We start from the raw sequence: 23,448 nt of genomic DNA on the forward strand, positions 1-23,448 counted from the left end.
GATTGGTGGTGGTGTCAATGAGTTGTTGGAGCTTGCGTTCCTTAGCACTTGAGAGAAAGAGACAAAGTTTCTTGTTGAGGCGTCGGATGAGACGAAGAATAAAATGAAACTGGGGGCACACGCAGCTTTGAAAAAGGGTGCAGCGGTGCTGCTGGAGGGAGAGGTCGAGTGTGTTCATATGGCGGCGCATGGCACTGAGTGTGGATCTCAGAATACGACGGGAACAGCTGTCCGAGGAGCACTGTATGTCCCGGAGATACCTGTAATCCTGGGAGGGTTCGAAACATGAGGGATGGAATTTCAGTTGAAATCCAAGTGGGGTAAGTCGGAGACCGAGACAGTCACTGAGAAAGGAAATATGCCCGAGGTTTTCCACCCACGGTGGTTGACAGGGCCCTCAAACGTGTCCGACCCATCTCCCATGCATCCGCCCTCACGCCTTCTCCTCCCTCCCAGAATTATGATAGGGTCCCCCTTGTCCCCACTTATCACCCCACCAGCCTCCGCATTCAAAGGATCATCCTCTGCTAGTTCTGCCAACTCCAGAATGATGCCACCACCAAACACATCTTCCCTTCACCCCCCCTCCGGTGGCATTCCACAGGGATCGTTCCCTCCGTGACACCCTGGTTCTCTCCTCCATCACCCCCTACTCCTCAACCCCCTCCCACGGCACCTTTCCATGCAACTGCAGAAGATGCAACACCTGCCCCTTCACTTCCTCTCTCCTCACCGTCCAAGGGCCCAAACACTCCTTTCAAGTGAAGCAGCATTTCATTTGCACTTCCTTCAACTTAGTTTACTGCATTTGTTGCTCCCAATGCAGTTTCCTCTACACTGGAGAGACCAAACGCAGACTGGGTGACTGCTTTGCAGAACACCTTCGGTCTGTCCACAAGCATTACCCAGACCTCCCTGTCGCTTGCCATTTCAACACTCCACCCTGCTCTCATGCCCACATGTCTGTCCTTGGCTTGCTGCATTGTTCCAGTGAAGCTCAACCCAAACTGGAGGAACAGCACCTCATCTTCCGACTCGGCATTTACAGCCTTCCGGACTGAATATTGAGTTCAACAATTTTAGATCATCAACTCTCCTCCATCCCCACCCCCTTTCGTTTCTTCCCCCTCCTTTTTGTTTTTTCCAATAATTTATACAGATTTTTCTTTTCCCACCTATTTCCATTATTTTTAAATGTATTTCCACCCATTGTTTTATCTCTACCTTTTAGCCTTTTTAGTATTGCTTCACCCCACCCCAACTAGAGCTATCCGTACCTTGCTCGTCCTGCTTTCTACCCTTAATTAGCACATTCCTTTAGATAATATCACCACCTTCAACAGCTCTTTGTCCTTTTGTCTGTGACACCTTTTGGTTATCTGCAACTATTACTGGCTTCTTGTCCCAACAACCCCCCCTCCTCTTAAACCAGCTTATATTTCACCCCTTTCCTATTTTTACTTAGTTCTGTTGAAGGGTCATGAGGATCGAAAGGTCAACTGTGCTCTTCTCCACCGATGCTGCCAGACCTGCTGAGTTTTTCCAGGTATTTGCTTTGGATCTGCTGAGTTGGGAACACTAGTGTCTGCATATTCCAGGAAGAAGATTCCGAAGAAGAGTCATATGGACTGGTAACGTTAGCTCTGTCTTTCTCCCCACAGGTGCCGTCAGACCTGCTGAATTTTTCCAGCATTTTTTGTTTTTGTTTCATATTCCAGGAAATAAGATCACAGGACCTCTGACCTGCAACTGTCCCTCCCCCAAACTCCTGCCATTGGTTGCCCAACATGTAAAGCCCAGGCTTCGCGATGCTTTTCAAGTGGTTCCCATTTTGACTTTTGAAAATCTGGCCACCTTCCTTGCAAAAGGCGATTGAACAAAAGTGTCAATTTGATCCATCCCTTTGCCCCCACTGCAGAATTTTGTCCGAATCTCCGGGAGTGGAACTATTGCGCGGTGTGCGCATGTGCAGTTCCACTTGCGGAGAATGGGCGGACACCGAATTCTATTTGGTTGGCACGAGAGGATTGCGCGCCTCCCCCCCGCGGTCCAGCGCTGCTAACGCGAGCCGGCACGCGGCTGCCTTTCAGACAATGAGGTTCGTCAGCTCGCACAGCTCGCATGACCCCGGCCGCCGGGCTCTCATGCTTCGCCTGTATCTGGTGGGATTCCTGGTAAGTGACATTGTGGGGTCATGTGACTGACTGTTCATTGGCTGAGGAAGTAGCATATTTGAGTCTAAGCCTGTTGCGCTCTGCGAACGGGAATTGGGGGTATAAATAGCGACGTTATAATCCCCCCCATTTTAAAATAGTGTCCAAGCACTGGTCGGAGAGAACAGTATCGTTCATATTTTCTGCCTGTAAATTCCCTGTACTGCTGCCAAAATTTAGTGAATTTCACCCCCCCCCCCCCAACACACTCCCGACCTTGAGCCCCGAACATTAATATCCTTTCAGCTACTAGCCGATTTTTTTTAAACACTGAGGTATAATCACATTGCCGTAAGGATCCTGACTGGCGTAAAATACGTCCCGGTGTAATGAATTCAATTTTTCTATAAAAACAAAAAACTGCGGATGCTGGAAATCCAAAACAAAAACAGAATTACAATTTTTCTATGGACCACCAACTTAATGAGTTACACCAAAAATGGACAAAATATACTTCATGATTTTGAAGTATCTTAAGTATTGTTTACACAGCTGTTCCAGCTATGATTACATGTAACAGCACGAGAAGGCTTAAATTCTAACGAGTTAAATAAAAAGAGCTTTCCCTAGAGGAGCTGGATAAAGTAAATAAAACTGGAACACCTTGATACCGATTTGGACTGAGTGAGCTTTTAGATAAATTTACAAGTAGAATTCCAAGAGTTAAAAGCCTGGATTTTCATGTAAGTTTCAATTTCACAAGTTGACTATTTGTTAAATCTCCATTGGATGGACAGGGGTTTGGACACCTGCTGCTACTAATTTGTGACATTTCTGATGCCTATACAGCATTCAGAAATTCCTGTCCCTCTGTCACATTCCATTTGCATGGTCATGTAGCCAGAATGCCTGACACTCGCTTACCAAAACACATCTTTTATGGAGAGCTTGAGTCTGGGCTGTGCTCTCATGGCAGCCAAAGGAAATGCAAAAAGGATACTCTGAAGGCTTCACTTAGGAGTTTTGATATAGACTGAGAGTCCTGGGAGAAGCTTTACTGGGATTGCTGCACTTGGTGCAACCAAATAAAAAATGTTGCAGCCTCTTTTGCAAGCAAGCGCATGTGAGAGGCAGAAGAAATCCCAAGCCAGCAACTCATCCAAAACTCAATCGTCTGCGGTAACCTGTTCTATTGCAGCAGAACTTGACAGGTATAAATCAGCCTTAGCAGTCACCTATGTGCCCACTGGGGCCCTACCAAACAGCCCAGGTCTTTGAAGGACAAACAAGATTTATATTAACTTCTAAACTGCCTTCCCTAGAAATGTTTAAATTATAGATGCACCTTTAGTAATCTCCCACACTTGAAGATGATTCTATGTTTCTGAAGTAATGATGCTTCACTTGGGCCTTTGTGTGAAATCTTGATTACCCAACAGACTTTAAAGGCCCCTGCTCCTCTGTCCTTATGATCAGGAACAGTTAAGCAGTGGGGGCCTTCTCATTTCCTACCCCCAACTCCAACCCTTCCTGCCACCTTTCACCCATCAATACACTGCTGGCAGAATGCATTGCATTCTTGGCATCAAACTGTGCTGTTCTTCCATCAGACTCCTGGGCCATTGGAACCTGGCTTCTCTTTGGCAGTTTCTTCACGCTTCTCTTTTTACCTACTTAGCCACCTTTAGCTATTCACACTGCCTCTGTGTCTTGCATTGGCCTTTCATTTCTTTGATTTCTCTTATAATAGGATTCATACACATGGGTATGTCTTCTGTCATTTAATCATCTCAGCATTTTACAAGTCAACATATTTCTGTTCCTGCACGTGTGGTATTTGTATTTACCCCATACTTCTTTCCCTTATTCTGTTACTTTTTAAATGCTGTTGATCTGAAGAACAGTCTTTAAAAAAACATAGGTTTATATTGTGTCTTGTAAGGAAAATTTTAATTTTAGTATTTAAAAAAGGCTGCAGCCCTGCACCTGCATGAGACGAATAAATTCAATGTGCAGTCAACACTTGGGGCAGGATTTTACCGTCGGCGAGCTGGGGCAGGGCCAGCTCGCCAATGCATAAAATAACACACGGTGACGGGGGGATCTCCCAACGTCACCGTGTCCAATTTAAATTTTCAGAAAGGCAGGAGCGCAGCAAAGTCAGCTGCGTGCCCACCAACCTGTCAATGGCCAATTGAGGCCATTGACAGGATCAATTAAAGGACCAGCCCGTCCAACCCAGGCAGGCCAGGAGCCCCGGCGGCAACTAGAAAAAACATGAAACCTCATCCACTGGTGGGATGATATTTCATGTAGGGTTTTCAAAATTTTAATAAAGTTGTTATGAAAATTGTGAACATGTCCCAACTCATGTGATATTGTCACATGAAGGAACATGTAAGGGCATTTTTTTTCTATTTTTAATATTGTTGAAAGTAGAGGCAATCTCCCTAAGGCAGCACTTAGGCTCAGGGAGATGAGTGCGCTCTTTCGTGTGCGTGCGTGAAAGAGCGCACTTGCGATTTCAGGTATTCCCCCCGCCCGCACAGGGAGCACATAGTACTTCCCTGTGGACGTCACACTGGGTGGGCTTTCATTGGTCCACCCACATAAAATAGTGCCGCGCCTCCAATCGGGAGCGCCGATCGGAAGAGCACCCGCACATGCCTACCCATTAACTTCCCTCCCGACGGGGGGAGAATTCCGCCCTTAAAGGTTTATCAAAAGTTAAATGAGCCAACATACTCAACATAAGGACTTAAAAATAGGAGCAGGAGTAGGCTACTTTTGGTTTATTGATTTATGGAAGGTGGGCATTGCTGGCTAGGCTAGCATTTATTTCCTATCCCTAATTGCCTTTTAACAGGTGGTGATGAACTGCCATCTTGAACCACTGCAGTCTATGTGGAGTAGGTACACCCACATTACTGTCAGAGAGGGAGTTCCAGGATTTTGACCCAGTGACAGTGAAGAAATGGTGAAATATTTTCAAGTCAGAATGGTGAATGACTTGGAGGGAAATTTTGGGTTGGTAGTATTTCCATGTGTCTGCTGCTCCTGCCCTTCTAGATGGTAGTGGTTATGGGTTTGGAAGGTGCTGTCTAAGGAGCCTTGGTGAGTTCCTGCAGTGCATCTTGTAGATGGTAGACACTGTTGCCACTGTTCATTCGTGGTCGAGGGAGTGAATGTTTGTGAATGGGATGCCAATCAATTGGGGTGCTTTATCCTGGATGGTGTCAAGCTTCTTGAGTATTGTGGAAGCTGCCTTCTCCCAGGCAAGTGTAGAGTATTCTGTCACACTCCTGACTTGTGCCTTGTAGATGGTGGACAGGCTTTGGTGTGTCAGGAAATGAGTTACTCGTTGCTGGATTTCCAGCTTCTGATTTGCTCTTGTAGCCGTAGTATTTATATGGTTAGTCCAGTTCAGTTTCTGGTCAATGGTAACCCCCCAGGATGTTGATAGCGGAGATTCAGTGATGGTAATGCCATTGAATGCCAAGGAGCAATGGTTAGATTACCTCTTGTTGGAGATGGTCATTGCCTGGTACTTGTGTGGTGTGAATGTTACTTGCCACTTGTCAGCCTAAGCCTGGATATTGCCCAGGTCTTGCTGCATTTGGACATGAATTGCTTCAGTATCTGAGGAGTCGTGAATGGTGCTGAACATTGTGCAATTATCAGCCTCTCATCCAACATCAAGATTGCATAACCTGTGGTCACAGAAAACAGTTGAGCTCAAACATTTCTCTTTCCAACTTCCCTTCTTTTCTGATTTCTTCCCACCTATGGCCATGTTCTCACTCCATTTATGCTGTTTGTAGCTGTGCCAAGCCTGTGGTCCTCGGTATCCATCCTTCTCATAGTCACAATCTCCAGTCTGATGTCTTATTGTCCCAATACTATGAAAAAACTATTGGTGTCTAGAGTTAATAAGGCATGAACTGATATAAGCCTCCAATTCTCCAATTTAAAGTGGCAAAGTGAATCCAAATGTAAGCAAATACCAGCATACCAGATAGAATGCTGTGTTGCGACATATAAGCCCGATAATTTGTGGGGAGGGTGTGGGAGCATGTGATTGCAGAGTGGGGTGATGGGAAGCCTGTAAGTGCCAGGAACACAGAAGCCCTGTTGAACTTAACAGTAGGATCTCTTTTTTTTTTACTCAATTTTCTCTACAGTAAGCCGTATTGTCTCGATGGGCCAAATGGCCTTCATCAGTACCAGAATGAGGCTATGACTGTGTCTCCTGCAGGACAGCTGGCCTGATTGAGAGTATAACCAGATGCTTGCCAATGGTAGAAGAACATTGAGACAGTTCCTCGCAATGCGGAAGCATTGTGGGTTGGTGGTGGTGGAAGGGCATGGATTGGCATTCAGATGGAGGGGGGATCCAGGTGAGATTCTAGTTAGGTGGCGTGGGTTGGCCTATCATGCCAGAAAAATTGTTTGAGGTGCCGTGGGGAAGTGTTTCTGTTACACCTGCTTGACCTAACTACTTCCACCTCCCCCAAGCTGCTGGTTCCTGAACCCTGGAAAATCTGGTCAACTAATGTTAAATCCAAATAGCTGCCAAAATCTGAAGAAGGGAGCCTCATTAACATATTATGACCGTGGCCCCACTTCTCCAGAGCAGGTTACTTGGATGCTCCCAAATCCACTGTGTTTAAAGTGGAAGTAAGTGCATTCATGTTGAGTTATAGTCTGATTTTGCATATTTGCCTACCATGGGGGTTTTAAAATCTGCTCCCCATTGTACTCTTAGTTGTTCTTGCATTCCTTTAATTGTAGCTTTTTTTAACTACTTAACTAATCCAAATTGAAATATAAGAATAGAATTAATGTTATTTACTATTCCTCAATCTTAATTTTTTACCAGCTTCGCGCAACTTGAGGACATCTTAGATAAAAGCAAAATACTGTGGATGCTGGAAGCCGAAATAAAAACATAAAATGCTGGAAAAACTCAGCAGGTCCGACTGCATCTGTGGAGAGAGAAACAGAGTTAACGTTTTGAGTCTGTATACCCTTCTTCATCAGCTCTGAATCAGCTTAACTCTGTTTCTCTCTCCACAGATGCTGTCAGATCTGTTGAGTTTTTGCAGCATTTTCTGTTTTTATTGAGGACATCTTAGGTGTTTCACAGCTAGTTAAGTAATATTTGAAACGTAGTTGCTGATGTAATGTAGAAAAATGAAGCAGATAATTTGCACAATCAAGTTCCCACAATCAGCAATGAGATAATTAATGAAATTATCAATGTTTTGTCGGTGGTTAAATGGTAAATGTTGATCTGGACACTGGGAGAACTTTCTGCCTTAATTTGAATGGTGCTGTGGGATCTTTAATATCCACTTGGAACTGCAGGTCAGACCTTGCTTTAAAGTCTAATCTGAAAGATGATGCCTCTGACATTGCAGCATTCAGTCAGTATTGTGCAAAAGTGTCAGCGTAGATTATGTACTCTGTTTTCTGGCTAAAATGTGAGCATTGCCACTGAACCAATGTTAGCACCTCCACAGATGCTGTTTTGTGTTTCAGATTTCCATCATCAGCAGTATTTAACTTTTTGTTCAACCTTTTCTTCCTATTTGCTTTATTCTCTTACATTCATGTGGCATTGAAGTAATCCATTTGCATTATTCAAAGTGACACATGTGAGTCCTCTACTACAACAGCCCCATTAATGGCTAGGTATCAATTTGTTATCAACAAAATTCACATAGCCTACTTTGGCAAGTCAACTGCGTAGGTTTGTAGTAAGAATCTGGTGGCATCAAGTAACAACAGTGGCATTTGTTGTTAACTGTAGCTACAGGATATTTTACATTGGTATTTGTGCTAGAGAAGGCTATGTAAGTGACTTTCACATACTCACTCTGAATAACCTGTCTCAGCCACATCTGAGCCACAGATATAATATATGCATTGATTTTTAACATGAGGTAGGTACACAATTCAGGCTAACAGCAACAGTAAGGTAATAGTGTATTATACTTTACTACCCATTAATTATAAGCTAATGTGTTGGTACAGAGTGATTCGCTGATTAATATTGTCTTTTATTTTAGCATTGCTTATGCCAACTTTTGAAGTTCTGAAGTTAAATCTGTTCGTACTTTGTTCACTGTAACAAAAATTGAAATAGTAGGGGCAGATGTTCAAAAAATTTAGGAAGTTTGAACTAAGGAACAAAGTCAGAAAACTTCTTCATCTGAAGGATAAAAATAGGTTACAAAGAAAAGTGATTGGACATTATGGATGGGATTTTCCGGCCCTGCCCGTAGTAAAGCCTAATACTTCCAGTACTGCCGAAAGTCTGTGGACTTTTGGCTGGCCCGCCGCATGCTCCATGGTGGGTCCCACCACAGCAGGGCTGAAAATCCTGGCCTAGTGTTAACTTCAAGACTTGTTGTGAGCAGTGTGTCCAATATAACACAGGAAACCTGGAAGTAATTTCAGCTCATCTATCTGTGGCATTTTAATCCAGGCACCTTATTATAGTTTTCCTTCTGCATTTAGAGGTCTTTCCACGGCAGTGGGCATTATGCAGATCCATATAACGCAATCTCAATTCCAGGCCTAATCCAAAGATGGAATTTAGAGGAGTTGGGAGGCTTGACACGTTGACAGCAATCACAGAACATTGACTTTGGGCATTCAAAGGCCAGCACCTTGCTTTAATTGTCTGCGTGAAACTGCTCTGCAGAGTGGTAGTAACTGGTCCAGGAATGGGATGATGATGAGGGGTGATGTGAAATTGGGGACACAAATCAAAGCAATCCCACTCCTTGCCGGTTATCTCCTTCAGCCAGTGCCTGGCCTGCTCCCTCCTATTTTGATGGCTGAGTCTTCCCCTGCAGGGCTGCAGGTGGAGAAGTCTTTGACAGGCTCCAAATCTCAGAGCTTGACAGTCAAGAACATCTCGGCGTCAGAGTGGGGATCTGAGCAGCCTGCTTCTATCTCTGCTGAAGCCACCTTGTAGGAGAGGTAGAAAAAGGAACTGTAAAGCTTTGTAGTTGCACAGTGAAATGCATGTGGGTGTTTGAAAAATTGCAATATTGTTAATGTTCCATTCTTTAGTAGAACTTTATTCAGTGAGATGGGAGGGAGGTGGTACTATAGTGGAAATGAAAGTGGACATTGGATTTGATTTTTACATTGGTCCACGAGCATAACTAACTGAACCACACAGCTGTAAGGAAATATCTGGCATTCAAAGCAATAATGGGGTTGCCATCCTTCTCTCTGTTAATTTTCTCTTCCTTGGAACCATGCACAGACAATGTGCGATCAGTGCCTTGTTCCTCCTGCAGCCTCAATCCTCACAGCTATGCAATGTACAGAGTGCAGCATAGCACAATCATTTTAGAGACCTTCAATGGTGAGTACTGAAGGGCACCTCCCGATCTGTCCAGGAACCAACATCTTGAGCAGATCACCTACTCCATGACACATCTGGTTAGAAACATAGAAACTAGGAGCAGAAGTAGACTATTCAGCCCTATGAGCCTGCTCCACCATTCAATATGGATCATGGCTGATCCTCTTTCTCAACGCCATATTCCTGCTTTCTTTCCATACCCCTTGATGCCCCTAATATCCAAAAAAAAATCAATTGCGTTCTTGAATATACTCAGTGACCTGGCCTCCACAGCCTTCTATGGTAGAGAATTCCACAGGTTGACCACCCTCTGAGTGAAGAAATTTTTTGTCATCTCAGTCCTAAATGGGCTGCCCCGTATCCTGAGACTGTGGCCCCTAGTTCTAGACTCCCAACCAGGGGAAGCATCGTCCCTGCATCTAGTCTGTCTAGCCCTGTTAGAATTTTATATGTTTCAATCAGATCCCCTCTTATTCTTTTAAACTCTGGTGAATACAGGCTCAGTTAAACCAATCTCTCCGTATACAATATTCCTGCAACCCCCATTATCAGCCTAGTGAACCTTTGCTGCACTCCCTCTCTGGCAAGTATTATCCTTTCTTAGGTAGGGAGACCAATACTGCAGGTGTGGTCTCACCAAGGCCTTACATAACTGCAGTATGACATCCCCTACTTCTGAACTCACGTCCTCTTGAAATTAAGGTCAACATACCATTTACCTTCCTAATTGCTTTGCTGCACCTGCCTGCTCATTGACTGGTGTACAAGGACACCCAGATCCCTTTGCACATCCACATTTCCCAATTCCACCATTTAAGTAATATTCTGCCTTTCTGTTTTTCATATTGAAGCGTATAACCTCACATTTACCCACAGTACACTGCATCTGTTATGTGTTTGCCACACACATAACTTGTCTAAATTGACCTGAAGACTCCTTGCATCCTACTCACAACTCCGCCCAGTTTTGTCTCATCAGCAAACTTGGAAATATTGCAAAAACAAAAACAGAAATGCCTGGAAAAACTCAGGAGGTCTGGCAGCATCGGCGGAGAAGAGCACAGTTGACATTTCGAGTCCTCATGACCTTTCAACAGAACTAAGTAAAAATAGGAAAGGGGTGAAATATAAACTGGTTTAAGGGGGAGGGTGGTTTGGGACAAGAAGAGCTAGGTAAAGGACCAGTGATAGGTGGAGTTAACCAAAAGATGTCACAGACAAAAGGACAAAGAGCTGTTGAAGGTGGTGATATTATCTAAAGCAATGGGTCAATTAAGGGTAGAAAGCAGGATAAACAAGGTACAGATAGCCCTAGTGGGGGTGGGGTGGGGTGAAGGAACCTAAAAAGGCTAAAAGGTAGAGATAAAACAATGGATGGAAATACATTTAAAAATAATGGAAATAGGTGAGAAAAGAAAAATCTATATAAATTATTGGAAAAAACAAAAAGGAGGGGGATAAAACGGAACGGGGTTGGGGATGGAGGAGAGAGTTGATGATCTAAAATTGTTGAACTCAATATTCAGTCCGGAAGGCTGTAAAGTGCCTAGTCGGAAGATGAGGTGCTGTTCCTCCAGTTTGCATTGAGCTTCACTGAAACAATGCAGCAGGCCAAGGACGGACATGTGAGCATGAGAGCAGGGTGGAGTGTTAAAATAGCAAGCGACAGGGAGGTCTGGGTAATGCTTGCGGATAGACTGAAGGTGTTCTGCAAAGTTGGTGTCGATGAGTTGTTGGAGCTTGCATTCCTTAGCACTTGAGAGGAAGAGAAAAGGTTTCTTGTTGGGGCATCGGATGAGATGATGAATAAAATGAAATATTGAAATAAAATGAAATATATATGGATATATTGCATTTGGTTTCCTCATCCAAGTCATTTCATGACTAGCTGGGTCCAAACGCTGATCCCTGCGGTACACCACTAGTCACTAACTGCAATCCGGAAAAACACTCATTTATTCCCACTCTCTGTTTCCAGTCTGTCCGCCAATTCTCAATCCATGCCTGGATATTACCCCCAATCTCATGTGCTTTAATTCTGCCCACTAGCCTCTTATGTAGGACTTTATCAAAAGCTTTCTTGAATTCCAAATACACCACATCCTCTGGTTCCCCCTTATATATTCTACTAGTTACATCCTCAAAAAGCTCCAGTACATAAGTTAAGCATGATTTCCCTTTCATAAACCCATGCTCACTTTGTCTAATCCCATTAATGTTTTCCAAGTATTCTGTTACCATGTCTTTTATAATAGACTCTGGCATTTTCCCCTATGGTTGTTAGGCTAACTGGTCTGTAATTCTCTGTTTTTCTCTCCCTCCTTTTTCAAATGGTGGAGTTACATTTGCCACCCTCCAATTTGTAGGAACTGCTCCAGGGTCTATAGAATTTTGGAAGATGACCACCAATGCATCCAATATTTCCGGGGCCACTTCTTTTAGTACTCTGGGGTGTAGATTATGAAGCCCTGGAGATTTTTCAGTCTTTAACCCCATTAATTTCTCTAGTATCATTTTTTTTTACTAATACTGATTTTCTTCAATTCCTCCCTCTCACTAAACCCTTGGTTCCCTAACATTTCTGGGAAATTATTTGTGTCCTCTTTTGTGATGACAGAACCAAAATATGTGTTCAATTCTTCTGCCATTTCTTTGTTCCCCATTATAATTTCCCCTGTTTCTGACTGTAAGGGCCCTACATTTGTCTTCGCTAACCTTTTTCTCTTCACATATTTATAGAAGCTTTTACAGTCAGTTCTGATGCTCCTTACAAGTTTACTCTTGTACTCCATTTTCTCCTTCTTGATCAATCTTTTTGTCCACTTTTGCTGAATTCTAAACTGCTCCCAATCCTCAGGCTTGCTGCTTTTTCTGGCAATTTTATATGTCTCCTCTTTGGATCTAATACTATCTCTAATTTCTTCTGTAAAAGAATGTCATATTGTGTCATATTGCATTTGTTGTACCACTCTTGGGTTTCATTAGTTCTCATATTTGTCATCGCCAATTGAAAGGATATGCTTTCTCTCCTAACAACCATCCCTTAAGGATACTGCCCAGTCCAAAGAAAGCAGGAAACTTAGACTCCCTCAAGATAAAATCATCATGGCAGCTCCCAGGGAATGTGGTGCACACCTGCGTAGACCTTTTCTTGTGGTTGCACACCAGCTGCACATGATGGCAAGGAAGCTTCTGTGGCTGATGAATGTTCATTATTGATCTGGGATAACGTGGATTGCCACGTACCTGTGAGGAACCATCCTGACTTAGTGTCTGTTCATTCTGACTGGCAGTATCACAGATGAAGTTAGCATGTTTGCCAGAGCTGGTAATTAAGCCATCAGTGGCTTGTCTGATCTGTGAGCAGACAACTGGGAGACTCTGAATATGTGTCCAGCAGTGCCCAGAATGATTCAGAGGGAAACATTTGAGGGTGGCGTTCACTTTCACAACCACTGGCAATGTGTGGCCAATAGGTCTAGAGGGTGGCAGGTCTTCTGGGAGGCTGCAGATGTCTGCTGCCATCACCTGATGCACAACCTAAGCGTCTGGAGAGACTGCACTTCTGAGAAATCAAAAATAAGCTGAACCTCTGCCTCTGTACCCTGTTGCATGGATATAGACTCCTGTGAGCTCAACCACTCTCTGCTACTTCCCTCTCCATTTACCACTTGCAGGTCTCTCCACACAGGCTATAGCTGCAGCTGATAGTCAGGTTGCTCCTTGCCTGAGGTCCATCTATGGCAGACAAGGTACCCTCCAATCAGATCTAAGTCTCACAACTCTTTTTATGTAGAATATAATCTCTCACCACAAATCCTCTGAACAAACCCTTTCCCAGTGGAAGGTAAAAAAGAAGCAGCTGGGTGCTGAGTATTTATTGCTGTATTTGCCTGACTTTTGAGAGCCACTTTAATTGCTGTAGAATGCCCATTTTGGTTTTAATGGGAAGTTTTAAGAAGCCTGGGAGATCTATAGATATACTTTTAAACTTGAATGTAAGTTGAAGTATCACTACAGTGAAATGACTGACATATTTAAGTTGGTATTCTGTCTTTGCAGACAGGGTTGCAAGCAAGCTGTGGAACACACCCAAGTTAAACCCACCTTAACCACCCCCCTTCCACATCTAGGCTCACATGCTGCTCCATGTTCACATTTCCGATTATAAGTAGGTTCAAGGGATAACTAGATGATGAGCAAGGAAGACTTAAGAGAAGTTTGCTTAGCCTAATTGCCTTTTCCTGTATGTTGTTGGATGTGCTGAATTGTAGTACGTAAGAAACTCCATATGATTCCTATACAGATTTGTTGGCTTTGGTTAAATGCTTTTCAGTGATTTTTGACTGAAGTAAGATTTTTACGTATGGGCTAGGAAGCAAATCCTGTCCACCTTAACTGCATTGCCTGATAACTGGGTAACGTGATATTGAAGCCCCATTCTATACAATACATGTTGACTATGTTTGTATTTATCAAGATAACTGTCATTAATTTAATTTACTTTGTGTGTTTTTATTAGGACTTGTTTGGCGTGAGTATGGTAGTTCCTTTATTAAGTCGACACATCAAGCTTCTTGGAGGAAGCTCAACAGTAGCAGGACTAGTAGGTTAGTATGTTCCATTCCATTCCATGAGGGCACGCAGATGTAAAGTGTTTGCTAGGTAATTATTATCTTGAACTGCCCGTCTTACTGCTTTAACTGATTAGCCCTAGCACTGGGGAAGAGGGCAGTGTAGTTATCTCAGAATACCACATAAAAGGGAACAGAAATTGGCCATCAGTGACTTTGTATGTGTGAGTGGATTCCTTATCAGAACAGCAGTTAAGCTTAATTGTGACATCCTTCAAATTCAAATGGACTGCCAACACTCATTTCTGAGGCTTAAGCATAAACATTTGTGGGCAACAAGGGAACTGTGATCAATTGTGGAGTTATACAGCACTACCATCAGAAAAAGAGATACGAAGGGAAAATTTGGAAAGAAAGATATTAAAAATTTAACCGAACAGATCAACTGGCTTTGAAGTATATTTAATTCAGTCACTATTTTGAGTCCCTTGTTTGTATGTTTAAATTTTTGGAGAAGGATAAATTTATAGATTAATAACTTGATTATTGCCCTCTCTTCAGATTGTCTTAATAGGCCTAAGTTCAAATAGTCTTTTTTTAGTGACTTCCCATTTTAGTGCTTTTGAGCGTTCTATGGCAATTGAGCTGTACACAGCTGTAATTGCCCTCTTCTACCAACTTTATGATGTTAGTTCTGCAACGATGGTGAGTGCAGCTTTAAGCTGGGAACTTGTAATTTTTATCTCTTTGGGGAAAGAGCATCTCAATTTCTTATCCTCAGTGAGGCAAGATTCCAATTGTCTGATTATTTTCTTTATTCTTCTGAACAGTTCTCACTTTACCACTGACCCAGATGCCACTGTATTGATCCTGTATTGATAGGACTCACTTTTTCAGTTTTCTGTGTAAGTGAATAGGTTTTGAGTGAGTTAAACTCGGGCCCATTGCTATGGCATGGAAAATCCTTCCTCCTTTTGGATTTCCTTTTATGAAGAAATTTGTAACATACTTCATTTGTTTAGTCATTGATGGATGTCCAAACAGAAGACTAGAGTAAGCCATATAATATTTGGTCCTAATTTCTCCCATCCCTTCTAAAATAAAGAACATCTGTCTTTTTTCAGATGACTTTTTTTGTCTATTTAGCTTTCTAAATTTTAAGATATAATCATGGAATTGGTTACTTTTAAGGTACCGTTGACTGCTGTGATGTTGGTGGGAAGAAAGAGGGATGAATTATAACCCCCAGAACGGGCACTTAAAATAATAGATTTTTGCAGCTATCACATGGGAGTTGCATTTGAATGATTGTGGGTAACCTACTCGCCAAAATTGGGACTTAATTAGTGCAGGAAGAAGCTTGGTCATCACAGCAATTAATGTCCTTGGGATATGTTAATGAGGTCTTTTTAAATAGAATTTCACTGACCTTTTAAATTAAACATCTCTAGCTTAGGTTTCATGGGGCCCCGAAAACGCAGCATCTGAAGAGAGGCGAGAATGCCTGAATGGAACAGGTAAGTGCTTGTGGGCCAGGAGGAGCACGAGTACGTCACCAGGCCCTGAAGCTACCCTGTGAACCACCCTGCAATCCAATCTTCCCTGGATCAGTCAGCCACGATCCCTCCATGTTCTGACTGATATCTAACCTCCATGACCCCACCTGATCTTGAATATTCTACCTTGAATATTCCACTCATCTCCCAACCTCTCAATTTGGCTGGCTATGCTGGGGAACCAATCTGAGAAAATTAAGTCAGATCTCGCCACTAAATGCAGCAGGATCTCAACCCACCGCACCCTTTGCTCCCAGCTCTCTTCCTACTTTGCAGTTGTTAGCGGGGTGACAGATTTATACAAGTAATAGCATGTTGCATTGATACTAAGTTAATGCATCTTTATTTCAGGTTCTGTGTATGGATTGCTGCAACTATTTTCCAGTACAGTAATTGTAAGTATCATAACTCAGTCGTATTGTAATAATTGTTAAAATTGTGATGACCATTTTAGAAATTTAAGTGATCTTGTCGTTTTTAATCCCTCAGTCAAATGAAATTTATGATACAAAGTAAATTTTATTATTCATCCAAGGCGAATGTATTTTTCTTGGCTACATCCCCTTCTCCTGGAGATTGTGACGAGTGTTGAAAGCCCTTCAGTACTTCACCAAATGACCATTATCCACGTGGAATTATCAGTAGCCTATTGAATACTCATGACCTAATTTCGATATGTAGAAATAAGTGGATAGTGATCAGAAGTGAAACCTTGGCTGAATGTTTCTACCTTCCTTAACCCATGGACATAGAAACAAATTGTAGCAGGTCGAATGCTTTCCTGGCCATTGACAGATAACCCAGCACAGACCAGGGACTGAACCTGAGACATTAATGCTCAGCATTGTTCTGTCCCACATCACATAGTGCATTTACTGAGGCTTTGAGGAATCTCTGCATAGAACTTTAAATGATATCCTGTTTTCAGCACTTATCTCATTTTGATTTTAAATATTTTCATTTGCATGTAGCAAAACATTGCTCAAAGCATGTCACAGTATTGTTAAAATGCTAGTCTAAATAGACAAGGGCTGTGTTACTGATTTTACTTGACCATAGTCACTGTCTGAGTTTTATAAGACCTTGGCACCATCCTGCTAGTAATGTGAATTTGAAGCAGGAGATGCCGTGTCAATAACTCTTTAAAAAGTAGCTAAATAAATATGTGGGTATGGGTGGGGGGAATGAAGCATGAGTATAGAAATAAAGTGGAAAATTTTCTTGGGAGTTTTCCCAGTTGCCCACTATAATTGTATGAACCCTTGTGGAAATTTGAAGTAAAATCTGTTTCAGTTCTGATTGCTGGTTACTTTTTTAAATTCATTTATGGGATGTGGGCTTCGCTGGCTGGGCCAGCATTTATTGCCCATCCCTAGTTGCCCTTGAGAAGGTGGTGGTGAGCTGCTTTCTTGAACTGCTGCAGTCCATATGGTGTAGGTACACAGTGCTGTTAGGAAGGGAGTTCCAGGATTTTGACCCAGCGACAGTGAAGGAACGGAGATTATATTTCCAAGTCAGGATGGTGAGTGATCATGGTTTTTGCACTGCACATCCCAGCGACATACTCATAGACCCAGTTTCTCATCAGCTTCCAAGCTGGTTGCCTAGAATTAGAAACAGTGTAAATGTTGGAAGCTGCTGGTCTCCTTCATTTAGGCTAAAACTGTTTCACTACAACAGCAGCTGCACGTTTTAATAACTCTATAGGACACAATGGTTCATTTGTCGCTGGGAGCACAAAAGTGGCCTCAGTGTAAAGCAATGATCTAAACTGAGTAATTTATGTAAAACCAGATAAATATTCTGGGCTTTTAATAAATTATTTTGGGGATCTGGGAGCTATGTTGCAGAAATCTTCCCCTGGAAATGAAATGATACAGGCCAATGACCAGGCATGCTGTGGAATTCCTTCACTGCATGCCTTCTTTTGTAGTTCCAGCTGCATGATCTATTATATTATATAATATAAAATAGAAATAGGGACTAGAAACATTAACCCTGATTCTCTCTGCACAGATTCTGCCAGACCTGCTGAGTTTTTCCAGCATTTTCTGTTTTTATTTCATATTTTCAGCATCTGTAGTATTTTGCTTTTAATCCATTATGTTGCTGGACATCCATGATTTAAATGAAGTCTAAGCTATGACTGATAAACCATTTCCCATCTTTGAGCCCTGAAGATCGTGCCCACGAAGCCAAGGCAAAGTATTTCAATTTGTGCCTTTCTCACTGATCAGGCCATGCTGTTTGAATTTCATGAGCCTGGGCAGTAGTTCTTAGTGCAGTTGCCTGATTGGTGGGCGAATCTTAAATCAGATTAAAAGAAACACTTGCATTTATACAGCACCTTTCACAACTACCAGATGTCTCAAAGCACTTTACAGCCAATGAAGTACTTTTGACATGTAGAAAACACAGCAGCCAATTTGAGCACGGCAAACTCCCACAAACAGCAATGCGATAATGACCAGAAAATCTGTTTTTGTGATGTTGATTAAGGAATAAATGTTAACCTGGATAGCAGGGATAACTCTCTCGCTCTTCTTCATAATAGTGCCAGGGATCTTTTACTTCCGCCTGAGAGGGCAGGTTTAATGTGTCATCTGAAAGATGGCACTTCTGGCTGTGCAGCACTCCCTCAGGACTGTGCTAGTGTGTCATTCTTGAGGCATAAATTTTCGCACGCATACACCCGATCTGCTTAAGCGTGAAATGACGTGCATTGATGTTGGCCGAACGCGGGCCGGAGCTGGCCGACATTTTAAAGGCCTGTTAAGACCATTAAGTAATCGATGAGTGTAAATTTGTTGCTGCCTGTCCAACCTAACGGTTGGCGGGCAGGTGACAAGGCCAAGCAGCCTTTGCATTTTTTGGAAGCTCATCCACAGACAGGATGAGATTTCTAAAAGCAAATAAAAATAAAACAAGAACTTTAAGTTTTCATTAATAACATGTCCCTGATCATGTGACAATGACATGAGGGGACATGCTCTATTACATTTTTATTTTCTTTATTTTTTTTAAATATTTCTTCATCTCCCTAAGGCAGCTCCATGCCTCAGGGAGATTACGCAGCACTCACTTGTGTGCATGTGCAAAGTTCGCACTTGGCCCGCTTGCACTCCCCCCCACCCAACAGTATAGGCAGCTCTCAGCACTGTTGCTCACTTTTTACGCCGGGCATGCCTTAATTGATCTGCCAGCGTGAAATCGCAGTGCGGTGCCAATCGCGGGCGACGGTCAACTTCCCAGCCACCCCGCCGAGCCCGCCCAAGCCAATATTCTGCCCTTGATTTTTATGCTCAAACACTGGCGTGGGACTTGAGCCCAGACTCTTCTGAGTCTGAGGCAAGAGTGTTACCAACTGAGCCACAACTAATACTGATCAGCAAGATATTTTATTATAACTGGCATTAGATATTTGCAAATGAATTAATATAAGCTTTGTATGAGATCCACATTTCGTGGTATGCATCAAAGCCCCTGCTGCAATTGTTACTTTACTTGCTCTTTGAGAATGATATTAATGAGAAACATAAACAGTATAATCAATGTGAGCAAATGAGAACAATCACAGTTTGGATTGTGGAATGACAATTAGCACACCAATTTTTCACAAGTTAGTGCTGGAACTTCAGTCCTATCACAATAAAGTGAATGGGAATCTTGCTTTGGTTATATTACAGACATTTTTCAGTTAGCATGTTTTTATCCAATACTTTATGCAGTCACATTTTTCATTAAGTTTCTCGTAACTGCAACTGTGTTTAACAAAGCAAAACTACCGTCTCTGAATTCTTTTAGGAAGAAATGCTTGCAATGAGCATATTAATTCCACAGGAATCCACTGCACCACATGTTCTATCTCTTCTTGGCATGTCAGCAGGCAGCTGTTTGAAGCAATGTTTGAAATTTGTCTCACTGAAATAAATCATTTGATTCAACATGACACGTCTTTAAATAGAACAGAATTGGTTTCCAATCTGAAGTGGGATTGAAGTTGGTGCTATGCTTACAGCTAAAATAACTCTAACTATGGTTGAACTTTTAAAGAATTACTTTGAAAATATCAGGTACTTAATTGAATTATCTGTTGATTGAAACTTCTACTAAAGTATGAATACTATGTGGAGGACATTTTACTCTAACCAGTCACTCCTAATTCTCATTTTCTGGAGTAAATCTCATCTTCACGTAATGTTTTCTGTTAATTTTGGATTTACAGTCTATAAGACATTAGCTGATGAGAACTAAATACATAAATCCAAAAGTCCCAGTTGGATATCCACTCTGTTTGAGTTAGAGATGTTAATTGAGAAAACAGTCATGGTACAACTGGCCCAAAATCCAGTGGCCCAGATTTTTTAGTCAGTCATGAAGTAAGGGTGCTCATCCCTGATCGCAAAGAAAACTGCTCTCGATAATCTAATGATCCCTGTGACATGGTTTTCCCGTTTTCCAACAGCGGTTTATGTCCACTGACAACTGAATGATGTCATCAAGCAGGGAGGTACCATCAAAGCATTCACACACAGCAAACTAGGAAGTTAAAAGCACTTGCTATCCTACAGTTTAAGTTTAAATTTTCAGGTAGTGTAATAAATGATTATGATTGGGTTAGGATAGAATTTAAACTAAAGGTAAACAAACTCCTTTAAAAAAAGTATATGTAGTAATTGTGGTTTTATTTAGTGTGTAATGTACCATTTAAGAATAATACTTGATAAGAGAGATCACATGATCTGTAGTAACCAATAGGAGAGTAGCCCAGGCTACCTCAGTCAGTGTAGAGTTGGAGTTCAAAGCACACATGTAGCTGCTGCTGAGTATATTGTAAATAAACTTTGTTTCCAACCAAGAAGTGTCTGCTGATCAACTCTATCACTAATAATACAACTCAACCACCCTACAACAAACTGGCAGTGAGGATAAAACATGATTGAACAGAAGAAATCAAGTTAAAAAGAAATCGGCACTGTACCTCGCCCAGTGATTGTAAGTAGCAAGCTCCATTAGAATTGAAGAAGTTATCCCCTCCCAAAATTCCACACTTTGGGAGAATTGATCCTTTTGAACCAGCCACAGATGATTGGTCTTGATATATAGAATTCCTCATGTTCTTTTTTCCAGCGAACAAGATTATGGGGGAAGAGAAGAGAAGAGGCGAGCGATCCTCATGACTACTTGTGGGAGCAAAACCTACAGCTTGATTCAAAGTTTGACCCAGTGCCCCAGATTTGAAAAATTTCAATGAATTGGTGGACCTCAAAGGGTCGCTTTCAATCCAAGCCCAAGTCATGATGCAGGGGCTCAAGTTTAATTCATAAAATAGAGCCTCACGTGAGACAATTGCATGCTACGTGGCAAATTTTAAGCAGCTAACGGAACATTGAGTTCAGTACATCCCTAAACGACATGCTCTGATTGTTAGTGTGTGGTGCGAAAGAAGACACTATTCAAAAAACATTATTGTTTGAAATGAATCTGGATTTCAAGAAGGCGCTAGTGATATCGCTGGTCATGGAAAGTGCAGTAAGAAATTCAAAAGCGATACAGGGTGCGCAAAATGACGCCGTCCGCCACTGCGGGCGGGAAGCCTCAGTTGAAAGAGGCACGAAAAAGTGAGACTCTGCCAAGAAGCGAGAAACAGCCCCCACTAGCTGAAAAATAAAGAAAAATAACTTAGCAGCGAAATCGAAGAATAATTTTAATAGAGGTGGAAACGATCAGTCTTTTAGCGATTGACAGTTTAAAAAAATCAAATGCTACTATTGTTACAGAAACAGACATGTGATAAGGCAATGCAAGGAAAGATTCAAGCAGCCTTGTAAACAAAAGAAGCAGCCCAGTGAAATCTACAATGTAGAAGAGCCTGAAACAACAAATTCTGACATTTACTCGTTGTTTAATCTGAAAGTTGGAAAGACAGAAACAATATTTGGCACAGTGAAAGCAAATGGGAAACCTGTTAGAATGGAAGTAGATACGGGAACTTCCACTACAGTAACTGGGGAGCATCCCTTCAGATATCTGAATAACGATGAACACAATTAAGTTTAGAAGAAACAGCTGCCAAGCTAAAAACACATGTGGGTGAAGACACTCAAGTAAAAGGCATAAGCAGAGCAACCGTCCATTATGGAAGCCAATCGGCAAAGCTACCAGTGTTAGTATTGAGAGGCAGAGGACCAAGCCTTCTAGGATGAAATTGGCTAAGGGAAATCAACCTTGATTGGCCACTGGGATTCCTAAACGAAGCTGGAAGCATTCCTGTTTTGAAAAAGGAGTGTGTGTGGACTCAACAACCTGAAGAAATGCAGACCGGAAGACCAGTGGTAGGAACTCCGGGACCCTGCTTGATGACAGAGTTCAAGACAAGATGAACAGTCTTCGCAGGGAAAAATAAAACCTGTTGAAAGATCTCCACACACTACAAGATTCCCTCAGGTCAAAGTTTGTACCACTGGAAAAGTAAGAAGGGAAGCTGAGAATTCAGCACTTCTCTGAACAAACTGAAGAATAAGTTGACAGAGAAGACTCAACAATGCTCAATTTTCCAGGAGGCAGCAAATAAATACAAAAGAGACAGAAGAGCTGAAGAATCAGCTAAATGAAGCCAAAGAAGCTTTGGAAACAAAAGTCGCAGAATTTCCCAAGAAGCAAACAGATAATGAAATTTTGGGAGACTCAGCCACTGAGCTCAGACATGTTGAGCTTGCATCTGAGAGAAATCTGGCTAACAGTGACGTCAAAAAGAAGGTCGAGATTAAAATCTGTGCTAGAAAGAATAGTGCATGTTCCAAGTGAGGGAGGTAACCTATTTTGGCCACTAGTTAGATTCATGGGGCCTGCACCCGGTTGAGGAGAAAATGAGAGCCATAAGAGAGGCACCTGCGCCAAAGAACACCTCAGAATTCAAATCATTCCTGGGAATGATCAACTATTATGGGCAGTTCTTATCTAATTTGCCCACAGTGCTGGCCCCCTTACATTCACTACTCAAAGAACCATTGTTGGTCTTGGGAGGCGCCCCAGAAAGAAGCTTTCATAAAGGTGAAACAATCTATAAGTGCATTATGACCAGATGAAAGAATTGGTGCTGACATGTGATGCATCTCCTTTCAGAGTGGGAGCATTGCTCTCATCAGATGGGCGACTGCACGGAACGGCTAATTGATTACCTGTCAAGAATGTTCCTCACAGCGGAAAAGGGATACTTACAGATAGAAAGAGAAGGCCTGTCCATCATCTTTGGTGTCAAGAAATTTCACAAGTACATTCACTGCTGCCGTTTTACAATCATTTCAGACCACAAACCATTGCTAGGATTGTTTAGTGAAGACAAGGCTATACCACTCATAGCCTCAGCAAGAATACAACAATGGACCTTAATTCTGGCAGCATACGAATACACTTTCATACGTAGGCCGGGTAATCAAATAGCCCTTTGTCGTTTGCCTTCACAAGAAAATGTTGAGCATTTCCCAGTTACACAGGAACTTGTTTTACTATTAAATTTCTTAGGTTTCTCGCCGGTATGTGCTCAACAGATCAGAAACTGGACAAGTCAAGACTGAGTTCTCAGGTACAAGAACATGTGCTACATGGTTGGTCACAGGAGCCCGTATCTGATGAAATGAAACCGTACTTCAATAGAAGACATGAAATAACTAGCCAGGATGGCATCTTATTGTGGGGAGCATGAATGATAATTCCCCCAAATGGAAGGGAGCCACTTTTAATTCAACTACACAGTGGCCATCCAGGAATTTCCTGAATGA

General features: G+C 42.2%; 1 protein-coding gene across 1 annotated transcript in view; it reads left to right on the plus strand.

The window, feature by feature from the left end:
• The first annotated feature begins 1,789 nt into the window (after positions 1–1,789).
• mfsd9 (major facilitator superfamily domain containing 9) overlaps positions 1,790–23,448 on the plus strand; it is a 43,383-nt gene continuing 21,724 nt past the window's right edge. The window contains exons 1-3 of the mRNA XM_041199882.1: positions 1,790–2,174; positions 14,060–14,147; positions 16,019–16,062. Coding sequence (XP_041055816.1) covers positions 1,965–2,174; positions 14,060–14,147; positions 16,019–16,062 — 342 coding nt within the window. The 5' untranslated portion in view covers positions 1,790–1,964. The remainder of the gene's footprint in view (positions 2,175–14,059; positions 14,148–16,018; positions 16,063–23,448) is intronic.

This window comes from Carcharodon carcharias, chromosome 11 (assembly GCF_017639515.1).
Source record: "Carcharodon carcharias isolate sCarCar2 chromosome 11, sCarCar2.pri, whole genome shotgun sequence".
Lineage (NCBI taxonomy): Eukaryota > Metazoa > Chordata > Chondrichthyes > Lamniformes > Lamnidae > Carcharodon > Carcharodon carcharias.